Here is an 18,011-nt window from a genome sequence, read left to right as displayed (position 1 = left end):
TCCCATCGGAGCTAGAGGTAACTGCATTTGCTGTCTAGGCACCATAGGGATCTGCTGTTGCATCGGTTGTACTGACACTGTTTGGTAACGCGGCATTTGTATTTGCTGCATGGGATGTACCCCTGGCATTTGCACCAAAGTATTCTGAAAATTCGGGTTCTGGTATCTCATTCTTGGACCTCGTGTATTTTGTAGTGTACCGGCATTGATGCTCTGCTGAACTGTACCATCCTGCACCATATTCGGACAATCCCGTTTCCAATGCCCCATGCCCCCGCACGCATGACAAGGTGACATCTTCTTCATTACCTGACCGTCATTTTGAATAACAACATTATTCATGTCAGAATTACGGTTCACAAAACCTCGACCTCTACCTGTCAGCTGTGCCTGAAACACACCATTCATTTGCGGTTGTTGTTGTATCATCTGCTGAACACCATTTCCCTGAATTCCAGCTTGTGCAGCCCTTATCTGCATCACCATCACCTTCTCCTTCAACTTTTTCTGCTTCAACTCAATTTCATCACTACAGTATTTTGCATACTGCAACACTTCATCAATTGGTTTAGCTTGCCAACAAATCAAATGATTTTTAATCATCTGGCTGACCTCCGGTCTCAGCCCTTCGACAAACCTAAACACAAGATGATTCATGTCCTTTGGTTCGATGGTCTCAGTACCACTGTAATGTTTGAACGCTTTCAACAATCTCTCATAATACGCATGTATTGATTCTTTAACCTCTTGAGAGGTCCGGTCAATTTTCTGCCAATCAGTCACCTTCGGCGACACCTTTTGTTTCAAAAACTCAATCACTTTATGATAATATTTCATCACCTCTTCAGAATGTGCTCCAGTCACCTTATCCTTTGCCGGCTCTTTCGTGGGCCAATCTACCCCTCTCTTGCACTCGAGCCACAAGTCTGGTGGAACAATGATCTCAAATAAAGTATTCAAGTCTTCCCAAAGACACTTTGCAAGCTTCACGAATCTATCTGTCTGTTGATACCACTCGATCGTTTTTTCTCTTAACCTAGGGTAATCATTCATAAAGGACAAAATGTCTCCCCTGGACCAAGGCACATGGACTAAGACACCACCAGCTGTTTCTCTCATAGGTAGGATTTTTACCGAATCTAAATTGGGTGTGGTTGTTACTTCATTAGACCCTGGGCTATCTTTTTTCCCCTTAACTCTTTTCTTTGCCCACCGGCCTTCCCATTTCTCTAGTGCTCCCCAAATTTGTGCACTTTGCAACAACTCTTTCAAGTGTGTCTTCATGCCTGCAGATCTCATGTGTTCAAAATCTTTAGTGTCAAAATCTAATCTGTAACTTCTCTTTAGATGTTTAGTGTTTCCGATATCGATGTTATATTTGTCTGCCAGGTTTGCTAATCTCTGATGTATTTTTCCCACCTCTTTTGTGATCTTGGGACATAGGTATCTCAATTCTGCCTCAGTGTATGATTCCAACCTATTCACTCCCATAGTTCCTTCCACCAATTCAGCAGCTTCTGCTCCTAATTGTACAAAATTCAGATATTCATCTTGTTTTTTCTTTTCCGGATCGATTGTGGTCACTGTAGTCTTTTGTGAAGCACAAGTTTTCTCTAACCACTCATTTAACTGTTGTACTGTAAACCCCTGTAGTGAAATGTTCCCTGCATGTATCATTGGAGTGTGGGAGGTATTTGTACTCATAGTTTGGGGAGTTAAGACTCCCAAACCTGCCTGACGCATCGCTTCAAGAGGTGCCCCGACTGGACTAAGATCCATCAGGGGTCTCGGCACCTCATTTACTTGTTCTCCAGGAGCCATTATCTGTGGAGTTCCCATAGGCCCTCCTCTTATCGCTTCCTGTGTCATCACTCCTTGATCGCACACCCCTGTTTTACCTTGCCCATATAACGGTACTGGGGGACCAACAGTAATAGGTAGCGATATAGCAGACGGTGTCTGGCCTGGACCCAGACTCCTTGGGGCAGCAACACCATAGGTCTGTTCCAGCGTACCCGGAACAGGTACTAATGGTGGTCCTGCTACAGGGTTATACCCCGGTATCAGCTGTGGTGGTTGAGACACCAGCTTTGGAGTTGACTCAATCTGAATCAGCCTTGGCTTTGTGTATATCGGGTCGGGCGGCACCATCAAGTTTGTAGTAGTTTCAAGCACTGGGACATCAGGGTAAATTCTCTTTATCTGCGGTGGAGGCTGCAACTGTATCGGTAAGTCTGGTGCAGTGGGTACACTGTCACCACTCTGTATCGAGGCTGTATCACTAGTCTGTACTGTATCAGTAACTCCCTTCTCTTGCGTCTGGTTCCCAGGATCCAAGCTAGTACTCGGAACACTGTCGCTCACCGCATACGGTGGCGGTCGATCATGTAACAATCTATCCATAAACGCCTCATCATCCGAATCATCTTCTTCTTCCCAGGACCTTTTGTTCTCTTTAATTTTACCTGAATCTTTGTTGGTTTTACAAGAAGCTTTCTTTCCCTGTGTCTCTTCTCCCTGTGTTATTGCTGGAAACAGCTTTAACCCATCTACTATTCCTCGTCTCCACATTTTATTCTCATTGTCCCATCTCGCTTCTGCATAGGATTTTTCTGCTCTTGTCAATCTTCTGTGAAACCTTTCTTGCCTATGTTTAAGAGCCATCAGGTCCCAAATCGCCAAAGCCTCGTATTGTGCCGGTCTCGGAGGTGGTTTCTGCGTACTTAACATCCACATCAAGTTTTCTAACACCTTCGGATTGAATGTTCCATGTTCTGGAAACGCTAGACACCCCTCTTTCTCTGTTAATTTGCGCCATTGTTTCATCCATAAACAAGGTGCAACACCCTTCTCCTCCATAACTGTGTAAGCTGGAGTACCCTCAGGTGGTGTAGGTTCCCCATCGGTTGCGACAATATATACGTCTCCTTTCAAAGCGCTTTTGAATGCCTTAACAAAATTCATTTTTGCAATTCTTTTATTTTGTATTTAATCAGAAAGCGGCTTAATTCCCAGGACACTCTTCACCTACCCTTTTTTCAACCTATTGCCTCTCACGGACGGCAGCCAATCCGTTCGCGACCCCTCTAGACATCTGACCTATCTCAGCGCGGCACCACTGACGTCACACTCACACACACTGCGGCTGACAAAGTCTTGCGGCTTGTTCACACCTCATTAACTCCTTACGATTCATACAAACTAATGCGAATTATTGCAAGCACCTTAAAATGACAACACAAATCTGTCGGTTTACTACAGGAAGGGTAACACATTCGCTTCAGAACTTTACAGAGATTTCACTTGAAGCCTCGGCCGCTACTTTCTCCTTCTCAGTTCCCACATACGCAAGCAGAATTCGACCTGCAAATCCTACTTTCGACTTGTCAATGACTCCTTCTAGTGTACTTTAGAATTTGTCAAATCTCCATCGAAGGTTTCACACATCCATTAAAACTCGAAACTTGACTTGTCAACCACGCCCGATTGACCTATTAAACCGCACAGATTACAACATAAACCATATTTACCATCATACTCCGGAGTCTTAGACCTCAGTAGGTCCGTATACAACAACCAACCACGTGGATAATTTTTAGCATTAAGTGCTGCATTCACATGAAGTACGCCGACTTCCCTACTCTCATACTGTGGAGTACGCCCACTCCTTCTAATCAACACTTAATTTGTCCTAGACACACGCAAATTTCCACAACCACCTGCAAGATGCATAAGATTTAATAAGCGCAAAGACCCTAACCACGCATACTATGCCGCGGAGAACATTCCCAACTCATTTAGGCAGGCTCCGAGATCCCGGGAAAACCATGGCAAACCTAGCCACTCATCATCTCTCCAAATTGTATTATCATAGAAAAACAAATCAAACAATGAAACTCCGTCCTAGGGCCCCCAAGGGCCAAACCGTCGCTCTGCTACCAGAACTGATAACGGGTCCGTCTATGTTAATTTATACACATCGTGACTCGTTTTAGGCCGATGAATCTTTGGACCCAGTGGTGAGACACCGTAAGACGAGATAACTGATCAATATACCAATCAATACATTGATAACATTTTCAACATATAACACCACAATATAGTTCACTTTACACATTAGTTAAACCTTTCGACGCAACCATGACCTTTCAGTCATGAATAACCACACCTTATTAAAGTTTTGTGAATTTTATTCCCTATTGATTACAATCTAATAGCAAATGGATTAATCAAGAAACAAAGGCATAAACATGATTGCGACAATAATGCAAAGATCTCCAACAGAGGATAGTAACATGAAAAGATTAACAAATCTAATGCGTAAAGCCTCGTAAGTATTTAGTTCAGCATAACATCAAGTCAGTCACGTCAGTTTTGTCAGTCAAGATGAATGCCTCATCTACCCACTAATTAGCATCAGCATGTTGGGCTTCATGCAAAAACAATTTAGAACACCAATTTGGAAAACATCTAGCTAATGTCTCCAAACAAAATTATACAGCAGATGGCACCTAGAAAGAAAAGGCAAAATAGATTTCATTAATGATAGTTACCCTCCTCGAAATAGGTCAGCATACAGGATTAGTCTTCGTCTTCAGGACATCAGTTAGGTCGCCATCAGTCTACCTAAGTTAAAAGCAAGGGACACTCTCCCCTTAAGGAGGAAAAGTGCAACTGGGCAGTCTATGTACAAGGATGGTTCATTAAGTCTCAAGTCAGCAAACAGAGTGACAGAGTTTCTGGATGCAATCGATATCATTCCCTACCTAAGTCTCTCGAGTCTCCCGTGTCATGGGTTTTTATCCATTTTCGAGGATACCTTCCCCCAAATTTCTATTGGTCAGTCACTATACTCCACTATTGGTAACCAATCAAATTATACATTAAGTAATGCATTTGTCATTTCTCGATATTTCTCTAAAACCTAATTCGTCTTCATAATTGATGTTTTTCGTAGGTGGCATATCCCGGGTTACTTCATTTCCTTGGCACACACTTCGGGTCAAGAGTTCTCTTCTCCTCGCTTTATTGTCCTTGAAAGTGTCCATGTTTGTTGCAAAGCCTATAAATGTTATAATAAAGCTACTAGCATGCGGATGAGAGAGTTGGGCATTGTTGCGAATAAATAAGAAGAAAGAACAATCGCTGGGTCATGGCCTTTTGCAAGTCAGCACACTGGAGAAACAGAAAATATGCTTCAATATGAGAGTTACACAGCTAATTTTCAACTCACGCTAACTTAAGATATACGAGTTCTAATGAATGCAGTTTTATACGTGTTAATGTGCTCTGTTGTAAATGATTATTTCTTCTAGTTAACATTAGTTTTACACAGGTGAACAATTCTCTACGTTTATGAATACATTTCAATTATTAATGCAGCATTGTTAAACATAAGCTTTTCACGTCTACAACATGTAATATTTAAATTGCGCTCTCTCAAGGGTCCTGGAAAGGTGCAAATCATCCCCGAAAAACCATTCTCAACTGATCAAAGTAGAGAATGCATTGTTGAACTCTATGAAAGTCTCTAAAGGAGGCCACAAAGGCTTCAATTTAGCTCCTGCTATGTCCAGTACCTATCTGGAACCTTTAAGTAATCTCCTAAAGAACTCAGATATATATTATCATCAATTTGCAGAGGATACACAACTATATCTGAGAATCTCCTCCCTCGCTGACATATACAAACTGGGCGAAACTCTTGACAGTATACAATCCTAGTGAAAACTCACCATCTCAAATTAAATACCCAGAAGACTTCTTCTTACACCTAGTGCATCTGCTATGCCTCTTGGAGAATGACTAGCCTCAAACACCCTCCCAGACTTCCCAGCTACTATCCCAGAAAAAGCCAAATCTCTAGATTTCACCCTGTAAAAAAATAAATTTCCTCAAGGCCATTAATGTGTCAACAAGAGTGGCAAATTACCAACTCAAACTCATATGAGGTATCAAACCTTACCTATCCACACAAGACATGAAAAATGTGATACACTGTGTAAATCTATCCAGACTGGACTTTGGGATTACCATAGTATCTGGGATCCCCAAAGCATATATTGCTCAGATGAAAGTCTTACTACATGCTGCTGCCCGTCTGGCCTCATGGGCTGACTGCATCACCCCAATGTTGCCTTAGTTAAGCTGGTTTGGATATTGGTGGGCGGTCCATTTTTAAAGTTGCCTGCTTTGTTCACAAGATCCCTAATCAACTGCAAAATCTTGCTGTATGTTATTGCACTATGCATATTCCCTGAGGTAAGGGAATGGTTGGATGTTTGACTCTTTCATTCAACGAAGCCTCTGTAATGATCTGCTTGTACATAGTAGGTTCATTGTTGCAGATTATGGGCCTGATAACAAGTTTGAAGTACAGGGTTACTGCGTCACAAACGTGACGGATATCTCATCCGCCAAATTACAATTCTATTGTATCCTATGGAACGTGTTTACAGCAGTTGGCATAGCTACCACATTTGTTACGGAGTAATCCATCCACTAAACCCGTAATCAGGCCCCATGTCTTCTTCATGTGTTCCTTAAATGCATTTATCTTAATATCAAGGGCAACACTAATTGCTGAAAAATCCTGGGATTTATCCTGTTCTTGAATAGTCTGTGTGCATTTATAACTGATTCCACTGATCTCACTCATTGACCTTCCCATAGACTGCCCCAGCTGCATAAGTAAATGTGTTGCTGTGTTATGAAAGGCACTGATGTTCTAAGAGCTAGTATGTGCCATATAGAAAACAATCCCATATTAAAAAGTGTTGACTAACTAGTGTACCATGCCACCAATGCATGCCGGCTATTGCTCCTTTTTCCGTAATTTGCTGCTAAAACAGTTTCCATTGATTTAAGACTGAAAAGGAATGATCAAAGTAAATTAAAGTGCTGCTATACAGGGAGTGCATAATTATTAGGCAAATGAGTATTTTGACCACATCATCCTCTTTATGCATGTTGTCTTACTCCAAGCTGTATAGGCTCGAAAGCCTACTACCAATTAAGCATATTAGGTGATGTGCATCTCTGTAATGAGAAGGGGTGTGGTCTAATGACATCAACACCCTATATCAGGTGTGCATAATTATTAGGCAACTTCCTTTCCTTTGGCAAAATGGGTCAAAAGAAGGACTTGACAGGCTCAGAAAAGTCCAAAATAGTGAGATATCTTGCAGAGGGATGCAGCACTCTTAAAATTGCAAAGCTTCTGAAGCGTGATCATCGAACAATCAAGCGTTTCATTCAAAATAGTCAACAGGGTCGCAAGAAGCGTGTGGAAAATCCAAGGCGCAAAATAACTGCCCATGAACTGAGAAAAGTCAAGCGTGCAGCTGCCACGATGCCACTTGCCACCAGTTTGGCCATATTTCAGAGCTGCAACATCACTGGAGTGCCCAAAAGCACAAGGTGTGCAATACTCAGAGACATGGCCAAGGTAAGAAAGGCTGAAAGACGACCACCACTGAACAAGACACACAAGCTGAAACGTCAAGACTGGGCCAAGAAATATCTCAAGACTGATTTTTATAAGGTTTTATGGACTGATGAAATGAGAGTGAGTCTTGATGGGCCAGATGGATGGGCCCGTGGCTGGATTGGTAAAGGGCAGAGAGCTCCAGTCCGACTCAGACGCCAGCAAGGTGGAGGTGGAGTACTGGTTTGGGCTGGTATCATCAAAGATGAGCTTGTGGGGCCTTTTCGGGTTGAGGATGGAGTCAAGCTCAACTCCCAGTCCTACTGCCAGTTCCTGGAAGACACCTTCTTCAAGCAGTGGTACAGGAAGAAGTCTGCATCCTTCAAGAAAAACATGATTTTCATGCAGGACAATGCTCCATCACACGCGTCCAAGTACTCCACAGCGTGGCTGGCAAGAAAGGGTATAAAAGAAGGAAATCTAATGACATGGCCTCCTTGTTCACCTGATCTGAACCCCATTGAGAACCTGTGGTCCATCATCAAATGTGAGATTTACAAGGAGGGAAAACAGTACACCTCTCTGAACAGTGTCTGGGAGGCTGTGGTTGCTGCTGCACGCAATGTTGATGGTGAACAGATCAAAACACTGACAGAATCCATGGATGGCAGGCTTTTGAGTGTCCTTGCAAAGAAAGGTGGCTATATTGGTCACTGATTTGTTTTTGTTTTGTTTTTGAATGTCAGAAATATATATTTGTGAATGTTGAGATGTTATATTGGTTTCACTGGTAATAATAAATAATTGAAATGGGTATATATTTTTTTTTGGTTAAGTTGCCTAATAATTATGCACAGTAATAGTCACCTGCACACACAGATATCCCCCTAACATAGCTAAAACTAAAAACAAACTAAAAACTACTTCCAAAAATATTCAGCTTTGATATTAATGAGTTTTTTGGGTTCATTGAGAACATGGTTGTTGTTCAATAATAAAATTAATCCTCAAAAATACAACTTGCCTAATAATTCTGCACTCCCTGTAATGCCGCAAAATGTCCTTTTTTGTGCAGCAAAATTTCCAATTTTTTCCAATTTTTTCCAATTTGCAAATCGATGCCGCAATATCCTGGCGGGTCTGTCTAAAGGAGCGTGTATAGTAGAAGCAGGAGTTGCAGCAGTGGAAAAACAGTGCTACCTTCGCGGGCATCTGTAAACATGGTGTGAGCATAAGTGGTGCCCCGGCTACCCCCATCTTTTGGCAACTGGCCTGAGGCGCTCTAATAGTGTGCCCAGATTAATAATCAGTGGTTCACGTTTGTGCTGGTGAAGAACTTATGCTGGCGAAGGTCTTTGGTAAGGCACTAGTGTGATCTGTTAGTCAAAATGGAAATCAAAATGGAATTAAGGTGACTGCTCAAACTCGGTCATATTTATTTCAGATGCTAATTTAACTTATTATGCCACTAACATTCGGTTTTAAAACGTTTTATCTCGCCAGCTGCTCCGACACATACGAAATGTTGTCTTACACAGTTCAGATGGGGACACATTATTTTTTGATCACAATGGCGATTTTCCTGCCATTTATGACATTTTAAACTGGCAGCTGCTACCCGATCACACCAGCCGATTTATAAAAGTTGGACAATATGATTCCACGCGGGATGAAAATCACGCTATCACCATTAATGTCAGCGCCATCATTTGGAGCGGGGGATACGCAGAGGTAATAATAATATGCGTCAATGTGAATGCACTTGAGTGTGCTGTGTTATTTTTTAACATAGGTGTTGGTTGTCATTCACCAACAGTGTGAGTTTTTCGATTTTCAATCTGAGCCCTTTCATTGTTAGAAACTTTACCCCAAATAATGAAACTTGCAGCTGAGGTTTAAAATATACCAGTGAATGAGGATCAGACGATCTGCTATAATGGCACTTTTCACTTACTGCCCTTCAGATGTACACAGAACCCTATTAACAAAGGCTAATGTTCTTCTGCATCTAGATACTATTCTGTACTTTTTCGCTATTCACCATGTTGGAGTGTAGATTTATTGCCCCCATTCCCCTCAGCTCACAGGGTAGGGACATCTAAAAGTGAGTTTCCAAATGTAAAGATACTACTAGACTTTTCATACGCAGGTGGAAATCTCCAACACTGTGGCAGAAGTATTCTTATGGGAAATTGTGGGGGAAATTAGCAAAGTGTATTAATTTGAAAATCTATATTAAACATATTTTAATGGAACTTAAACATGTACAATTAATTAAAATAATTAGTTATGCCCTAGAACAAAATAAAATGTTAAAGGAATCAAACTCTACACATTGCATGTTTCTTAAGCGATTAAATATTTTAAATATATTAAATAGTTTTATAAATATTTTTGAACAAAATAAAAACATGTTTAATAACTCTAATTAAAATGTGTGTTTAATCAATGGTAAACATTTTTGTACATTTAATACAGAAACATTTTATTTAATGTTTATCTAAAAGTTGTCTATTCCTTTTTTAAAATAACAAAATAATTCAAAATTAATATTCTCTATATTTTTATGAGTGAAAAGGTTCTATGGGAGTGTGTTGGAGTTCATTTGAGTTGCCATATGTTATACTAGACTTCCTCCACGACTGGGCTTAAGTACATTACTACTGTATTGTGACGTAGAGGGCTGTAGTAGTTTTGAAAGTGTAGTTTGTGAAACAGCAATGGTCTCAGGGCCTGATTACGAGTTAGGCGGTTCAACCGTCACAACTTCAATATGGTGGTGGTGAGGCTACCAAGAAAAGGCTGGCGGAAAGCAAAGTTGTGATCAGCACAGCAGTGACTGACCACAACTTTTACCGCTGCAAACCTGTCGGGATCCCTGATCCGGCAGAGGAGGCGGTCTCCGGGCGGTCTGATCACCAGAATTGTAAGGCAGCGGTCAGCCCTCCAGGATTGCGCAAGCCCGTTGGCCCCCATGAGTTTAGCCATTCCTGGACGGCCAAACTCATAATTAGACCCTTAGGGCCTCATTTATTAGGAAATGGTGCAGCGCGATGGCGCAATCAGTATTTTTGCGCCAAGCTGCGTCATTTCCAAAACGTGTTTTCAAGTCGCTGAATCAGTTGCCTAGCGCCAACGCAGGCACCCTTGTTCCATGGTCCAAGGATGCCTGCGTTGCAGGAGGGATTGTTTATGTATAGGAAGGATACCTTCCTATACATAAACAATCATTAATAGCGATTTGCTCCTTCTATGTGTGTTGCAGAAAGTATTTCTCCTTGTTACGCCACTCTAATGCTATCCCTAGGAAAGCGTTCATTTTTGGCACTGCCTCCGGTTTACAATGTCTCGAAAATATGGGGCAGCATCAAAGTGTAGTGGGTGTTGCGTGGGCACGCCCACAGAAACATCCATTGCACGTTGACTTAACGTCGCCTTGTGAATATGGAGCAGGGTACAGCATCACTAAAAGTGATTCTCTGGTGGAGCAAGGGCCTCATAATTGAGGCCCTTAGTCTTTTCTGGAAGGGTGTTTGAATTGGTATGTCTCTTACCCACTTACACCACCCTAAATCCATCCTTAAACATCCCTAACCCACCATCCCCATTTAGTAGGATGTATTCACCATTCTACAGCCACTTCTCTGCTACTCCCGCATTTATTACAACAACATCTCTGTACAGAAAATATATGTTGGAAATGGTCTTTCTGCAGGCTCACTCCCAAACGTTTTGCCTTCCTCCTTCACTTTTTCTGACCTCATTTTTTGCTGGCTTTAGGACTCTGCGTACCACTGGTAATCAGTGCTAAAATACATATGCTCTCACCCTAAAACATGGTGACATTGGCTCATACCCAATAGGCATATTTTATTTACTTGTAAGTCCCTAGCAAGTGCACTACATGTGCCCAGAGCCTGTAAATTAAATACTACCAGTGATCCTGCAGCACTAGTTGTGCCACCCACATAAGTAGCCCTTAACCATGTTTCAGGCCTGTATGTGCAGTTTCACTGCCACTTCGACTTGGCATTTAAAAGTAATTGCCAAACCATAAACTCCCCTTTTTTTACATATAGGTCACCCTAAGGTATGCCCTAGGTAGCCCATAGGGCAGGGTGCTATGTAGGTAAAAGACAGGACATAAACATGTGTCTACTATATGTCCTGGTAGTGTAAAACTCTTTAATTTGTTTTACACTGCTGTAAGGCCTGCTCCTTTCATAGGATAGCATTAGGGATACCCTATTATACTGTTTAAGTGATAGATTCTGATCTGAAAGGAGTAACCAGGTCATATTTAGTATGGCCAGAATGGTAATAGAAAATCCTGCTTATTGGTGAAGTTGGATTTTAAATTACTATTCTAGAAATGCCACATTTAGAAAGTGAGCATTTCTCTACACTTAAATCCTTCTGTGCCTTACAATCCATGTCTGGCTGCGTTAGTTGACAGCTCTCCTGTGCATTACACTCAGACAACCCCAACCACAGGATGCTCAGTCACACCTGCACACATCAGCATACTGAATGGATCTTCCTGGGCTGCGATAGTGAAGGGCCTGACACTTACATTTGAAAGGACAGTGGCCTGCCCTCACACAATGGACTGCCAAACCCCCTACTGGGACCATGGCAGACAGGATGGAACTGAAAGGGGACCTTGTGCAGTTCTAAGCCACTCCTTGAAGTCTCCCCCACTTCAAAGGCACATTTGGGTATTTAAACCGGGTCTCTGACCCTACCAACTCAGACACTTCTTGAAAAGATACCTACTGGGAAAGGGACTCTGAACAAGAACCTGCAACCTGGTAAGAGAAGCTGTCTGGCTGCCCAAAGGACTCACCTGACTGCTTTGCTGAAATGACCTGCTGCCTTGTTGTTGCTCTGCCGCCTTGCTGCCCTCTGGCTCTGCTAAAAAGTGCTCTCCAAGGGCTCGGATTGAGCTTGCTTCCTGTTTCCTGAAGTCTCAGGGCGAAAAAGACCTAATCTCTGCAAAGGACTCCTTGTGCAACGAAAATCGACGCACAGGCTGCTGGAATCGATGCACAGCCTGCCTTGCAGAGAGAAAATCACTGCACGCCGAACTAGAATGACACAGCCTAGCTCCCCGAGTGGAGATTGATGCAGTGCCAACGTTGTGACCGGAACTTTGACGCACGGCCCACTGGATCAATGCATCACTGACCCAGAACGATGCAGCTCGACTTCTTGCGAGAAAAATCGACGTAGTGCCTGCCGCCTGACAGAAATTTCCCTGCATCGCCCACTGGATCGACGCAGTTCCTGTGACTTCGTCCTGCACGCCCAGGATTTCTTCGCATCGCCCCCGGGGCATCCAAATACTCCGCAACCAGAAGAGGATCCAAGCCTGTGCATGGGAAATCGACACAAAGCCCTTGCTGCGTGGAAAAACATTGATGTCTGTGTGCGCCCGGAGAAACCGACGCACACCTCGCCTTTTTCCACGCATCTCCTCCTCTGCAGTCCTGTGCGGATAATTTAGACGCAAACCAGGTACTTTGTGCTTGCAAGAGACACATTGCTTTTTAAGCACTAAAGAATTTATTGGTCATTTCAAGAGTGATATTTCAACTTGTATTTATCAAATCTTGATCATTTTGACCTTAATCCACTCAGATAAATATTCAATAGTTTTCTAAACCTGTGTGGTGGATTTTTTGTGGAGTTTATACTGTGTTATTGCATGATTGTTTGCACTAATACTTTACACATTACCTTCTAAGTTAAGCCTGACTTCTCAGTGCCAAGCTATCAGAGGGTGAGCACAGGATAATTTGGATTGTGTGTGACTTACCCTGACTAGAGAGAGGGTCCTTGCTTGGACAGGGGGTAACCTAACTGCCAACCAAAGACCCAATTTCTAGCAATATATGAGAGGAAAGGTTTGTGAATAGCATTTTGTAATACATGTGTTCATGAGTAGTACTACTGTAGTATAATTATACCTATTACAAAATGCAGTTTGTGCATTAGCTTCTTGGATTTGTCTGAAGGTAATTCTCCCACCTACTGAATATGCAAATTCTGTAGGTCTGACTTGATAGTACAGGTGTCTCTCACATGTAATCACAAAAATAGAGCCAAAAAAATATTGACAGTGTTCCTTTGTACGTTTTGCATTAAACTGAAAATCCCGATCCAGCAGAAACAGGAGCATACTTGCATGAACCCACTGCAAAGGATGTTCATGCTGGTCAGCAGCAGTTACAGAGAAAGAGGAATGTGATATGAGAGAGAGAAACATAGAAATAGTAAATCTTCACTCTGCTTCTTCTTAAAGTTAGGCTCATTATACACTGCAGAAGCTTTGATGCATGTAACAAGAAATAACCCTTCTTCTACTTAAGTACTCACATTCCAATTCTCTTTCCCATTAAGATATATGAAATACCTGATGACAATCTGTACATAACCGACTCTCTCTGGTTGGTCTAAACTACAGGTGTGCTAAATTCACATAATTTGCTTTTGCATAAATGCACAAAATGACTGCAAAATTGTGAGAATTCACACATAATTAAACAAAATGGAAATCTGTCATTTCAATCAACCAATCAATCAATCAAGGATTTGTACAGTGCGGCTAATCACCCATAGGGTTTCAAGGCGCTGGCTTAATGGCATTATTTCAGGAATGTCAAGTAACAGGACACGGAATTAAAAAAAATGATAATAATGTAAGCTGAAATAAAAATTAAACCTTTATTCTAAATCTACAAAATAACTAGAAGTATAATATGCATTTCTATTTAAATAGCTACCTCTATTGATTTGAAAATTAAGAGCCTGATTAAGATCCTGGTGGACAAATACTCATTATGTCCTATGGGGATCATAATACGGCAGATGGGATGTCTCTCACATTTGTGAAGGAGTATTCCATCCGCCAGTATCTAAATAAGGCCCTGAGTCCGTGATCTTAATGATTTTTAGAGTAACAAGTTCATCAGATATAACATAAAGAATACTTATTAACATTGTTTTTTTCTACTGACAATACACATGACTCAAAAGCACTCACCATAAGCTCTCAACACAGGACATATCCCCTCACTGTACCCTGATCAACTTTGCTAACTATCAATCTATTACTCACCTACCAGTAATCACCAAGACCATTGCAAAGGCATGTGATAAACTTAAAGAGCACATCATCGCCAATCACCCCTCTTATGATTACTTAGGTAATTTCAAATCATATGGAAACAGCTTCCTTAGACATCTTAGACAAATTCCTCCTGAGAACACATAAAAGGCAGTCAAAAGTTTATGTGACAGCCATTGTTGGATGCCTTGACTATGCTGGGGTGCCTATTGGAGGAGCTGTTGTAATCAGACATTTTTTTGGTTGCTTGTTAAGAGATTGCATAATTGAAGCTATGCTACAAACACCATTATGTGCCAGGTTTACACACTATATACAATATTGCCTGTAATATTATTTGTAATGCCTGCTACAGCCTTCTGTTCTAAGATGAATATTTGAATGATGACTTATGGCCTCCTGCCAAGCGTTGGTAGCTTGACCATCCAATATAGGAAAGCCAAAAGCCACCAAAAAAGGGGGCCCTGGGTAATTTTATGTCATTGTGCATGGGAGGCAAGGAGGCAGGTGCTCCAATGAGCCAGATAGAAAATACTCTTCAAAACCAAAATTGAGAAAACAGGCTCTTTGCAGGTTCAAACCCAATTGTTTGCCTTCATTTTGACTACTAGGCTCTAGTGTAAGAACTCTGGAATTCCCTGAGCCCTGTTAAACAGGACTAAGTGCATGTGACCTGACCCTTTAAATATGTATGTTTCATTAGCTACAACATATTGGCATAATTTAATTTACGTATAAGTCCCTAATATATGGTACTAGGGTTACCCAGGGCCTGTAAGTTACAGTATCCCTCATGGGCTGCAGCACTTATTGTGCCACCCTGGCTGTGACAAAGTAGAACATGTATCCCAGCTGCCATTGCAGACTGGTAGAGCAGTTTAAAACTGCTAACTTGACTTTTCCATTTAAACCAGTGACAAAGTCTGAACCTCCCTATTTAACATACATAAGTCAACCCTAAGATTGGTCCACCGGATCCTAAGGCAGGGTGCTGTATATTTAAAAGTAGGACATGTATTTTTGTGTGTCCTACCAATAAAAAAAAACAAATTGTTGAATTCACTGCGGAAAGACTAATAGCCTTAGATCAGACTCCAAGATCAGACTCTGGACTACCAACACAGCCTTCACAAACGCCATCCGCAGACACCACCAACTCATCTGAGCCACCAAAAGAACCGCCTTCAAAGACCAAATCCACAACAACGCACACTGTCATAAGGAGCTCTTCAACGTTGTGAAGGAACTTTCCAATCCTAGCTCCAACATCAACGACATCCTGCCATCCCAAGATCTCTGTGACTCCCTAGCCTCCTACTTCCACCGCAAGATTGCAGACATCTACGACATCATCAGCACCCAGACACCCCTGGCAACCGCCAACACCACAGATCCACCTCCGACCAACCTCCTGCTCTCCTGGACCCCTGTCAACAACAATGACACTATCGAAATCATGAACACCATCCACTCTGGTTCTCCATCTGACCCCTGCCCTCACCACATCCTCAACAAAGCAAGCTCCGTTGTCGCACCCCAACTACGGATGATCATCAACAGTTCCTTCGAGTCTGCCACCTTCCTGGAGAGCTGGAAACACGGCGAGATCAACGCCCTCCTCAAAAAACACAAGGCGGACCCAAAGGACCTCAAGAACTTCCGGCATATCTCCCTGCTCCCCTTCCTGGCAAAAGTCATCGAGAAGGCTGTCAATAGACAACTAACCCACTTCCTAGAGGAGAACTGCACCCAGGACCCTTCCCAATCCAGATTCCGCAGCAACCACAGCATCAAAACCACCCTCATCGCCGCCACCGACGACATAAGAACCATACTGGACAGCGGCAAAACCACGCCCTCATCCTCCTGGACCTCTCGGCCATGTTCGACACTGTCTGCCAACACACCCTACGCTCACGCCTCAGCAATGCTGGATTCCATGACAGAGCCCTGGACTGGGTCACCTCCTTTCTCACCGGCAGGACCCAGAGAGTTCGCCTCCCCCCATTCCACTCAGAGGTCACCAAAATCATCTGCTGCATACCCCAGGGTTCGTCCCTCAGCCCGACCCTCTTCAATGTCTACATGGCCCCGCTCGCTAACATCGCCTGATCCCACAACCTCAACATCATCTCCTACGCCGACGATACCCAGCTGATCCTCTCTCTCACCAAGGACTCCGCCAAGACCAACCTACACGAAGCAATGAAGGCCATCGCCAAATGGATGATGAGCAGCTGCCTCAAACTCAATTCAGACAAGACGGAAGTCCTTATCTTTGTCTCCACCCCCTCCGCATGGGATGACTCCTGGTGGTCTGCCACTCTCTGAACCGCTCCAAATCCCACCGTCCACGCACGCAACATAGGATTCATCTTGGACCCCTCACTATCCATGACCCAGGAAGTCAAGGCCATCTCCTCCTCCTGCTTCAACTCCCTGCGCATGCTCCGAAAGATCTACAAATGGATACCCACTGAAACCAGAAGAACAGTCACCCAAGCCCTCGTAAGCAGCAAAGTGGACTACGGCAATGCCCTCTACGCAGGAACCAAGGCCAAACTCCAGAAGAGGCTGAATCGCACCTCTTGACATTCAGGAAACGCCTCAAGACATGGCTCTTTGACTAGTAGCTCTCCCCCCAGCGCCTTGAGACACTAACGGGTGATTAGTGCGCTCTATAAATCCTTGATTGATTGATTGATTGATCCTGGACATTTCCCGCCACTGCCACAACACAGACCACCTGAAAGACCTACACTGGCTCCCAGTCAACAAGAGAATCACCTTCAAACTTCTCACCCATGCTCACAAAGCACTGCACAATAACGGACCAGAATACCTCAACAAATGACTCTCCTTCTACACCGTGACCCGGCATCTCCGCTCTGCTGACCTCGCCCTTGCAACGTCCCATGCGTCCTCAGAACTACAACTGGCGGTAGACCTTTTTCACACCTTGCCATCAAAACGTGAAACACTCTTCCCACCCACCTGTGCCAGACCAAAGACCTCCTTACCTTGTGGAAATTTCTCAAGACCTGGCTGTTCGAGCAGTAGCAGCACCTCCCCCCTTTCTTCTCCCCCTCCCCTCCTCAGCGCCTTGAGACCCTCATGGGTGAGTAGTGCACTTTACAAATCCCCTAATTGATTGATTGATTATTAGCCAGTGTAGGGTTCCATGTTGACAACTCAGCTGTGCCAGCTCCTGAATGGGACTGCCAAAGTTGGTACTTCAAGGAATCAAGCTAATTGTTACATTAAACCTGACTTAATGCTCAGTTCAAATTAAAAAAAACTGTTCAGAAAAAGCAACTTTTAGCAAGTCACCTCTCTGTTGCCCAAGTAATCCAAACAAAAAGGCAACCCAATAACCCCTTGCAAGCTTTGGTGTTCGACAGTATTAAGGTAAACTGCCCACAAGGGTATCATGTATGAAATATATTGATTAATTCT

At 43.0% G+C, this 18,011-nt stretch overlaps 1 protein-coding gene across 1 annotated transcript in view; it reads left to right on the top strand.

Moving 5' to 3' along the window:
* LOC138247027 (extracellular calcium-sensing receptor-like) overlaps positions 1-18,011 on the top strand; it is a 148,416-nt gene that overhangs the window by 34,380 nt on the left and 96,025 nt on the right. Inside the window, exon 4 of the mRNA XM_069201776.1 lies at positions 8,930-9,157. Coding sequence (XP_069057877.1) covers positions 8,930-9,157 — 228 coding nt within the window. The remainder of the gene's footprint in view (positions 1-8,929; positions 9,158-18,011) is intronic.

This window comes from Pleurodeles waltl, chromosome 7, assembly GCF_031143425.1.
Source record: "Pleurodeles waltl isolate 20211129_DDA chromosome 7, aPleWal1.hap1.20221129, whole genome shotgun sequence".
Classification (NCBI taxonomy): Eukaryota; Metazoa; Chordata; class Amphibia; order Caudata; family Salamandridae; genus Pleurodeles; species Pleurodeles waltl.
The sequence above is the reverse complement of the archived record's forward strand: the minus strand, read 5'-3'. Positions and strand labels throughout refer to the sequence as shown.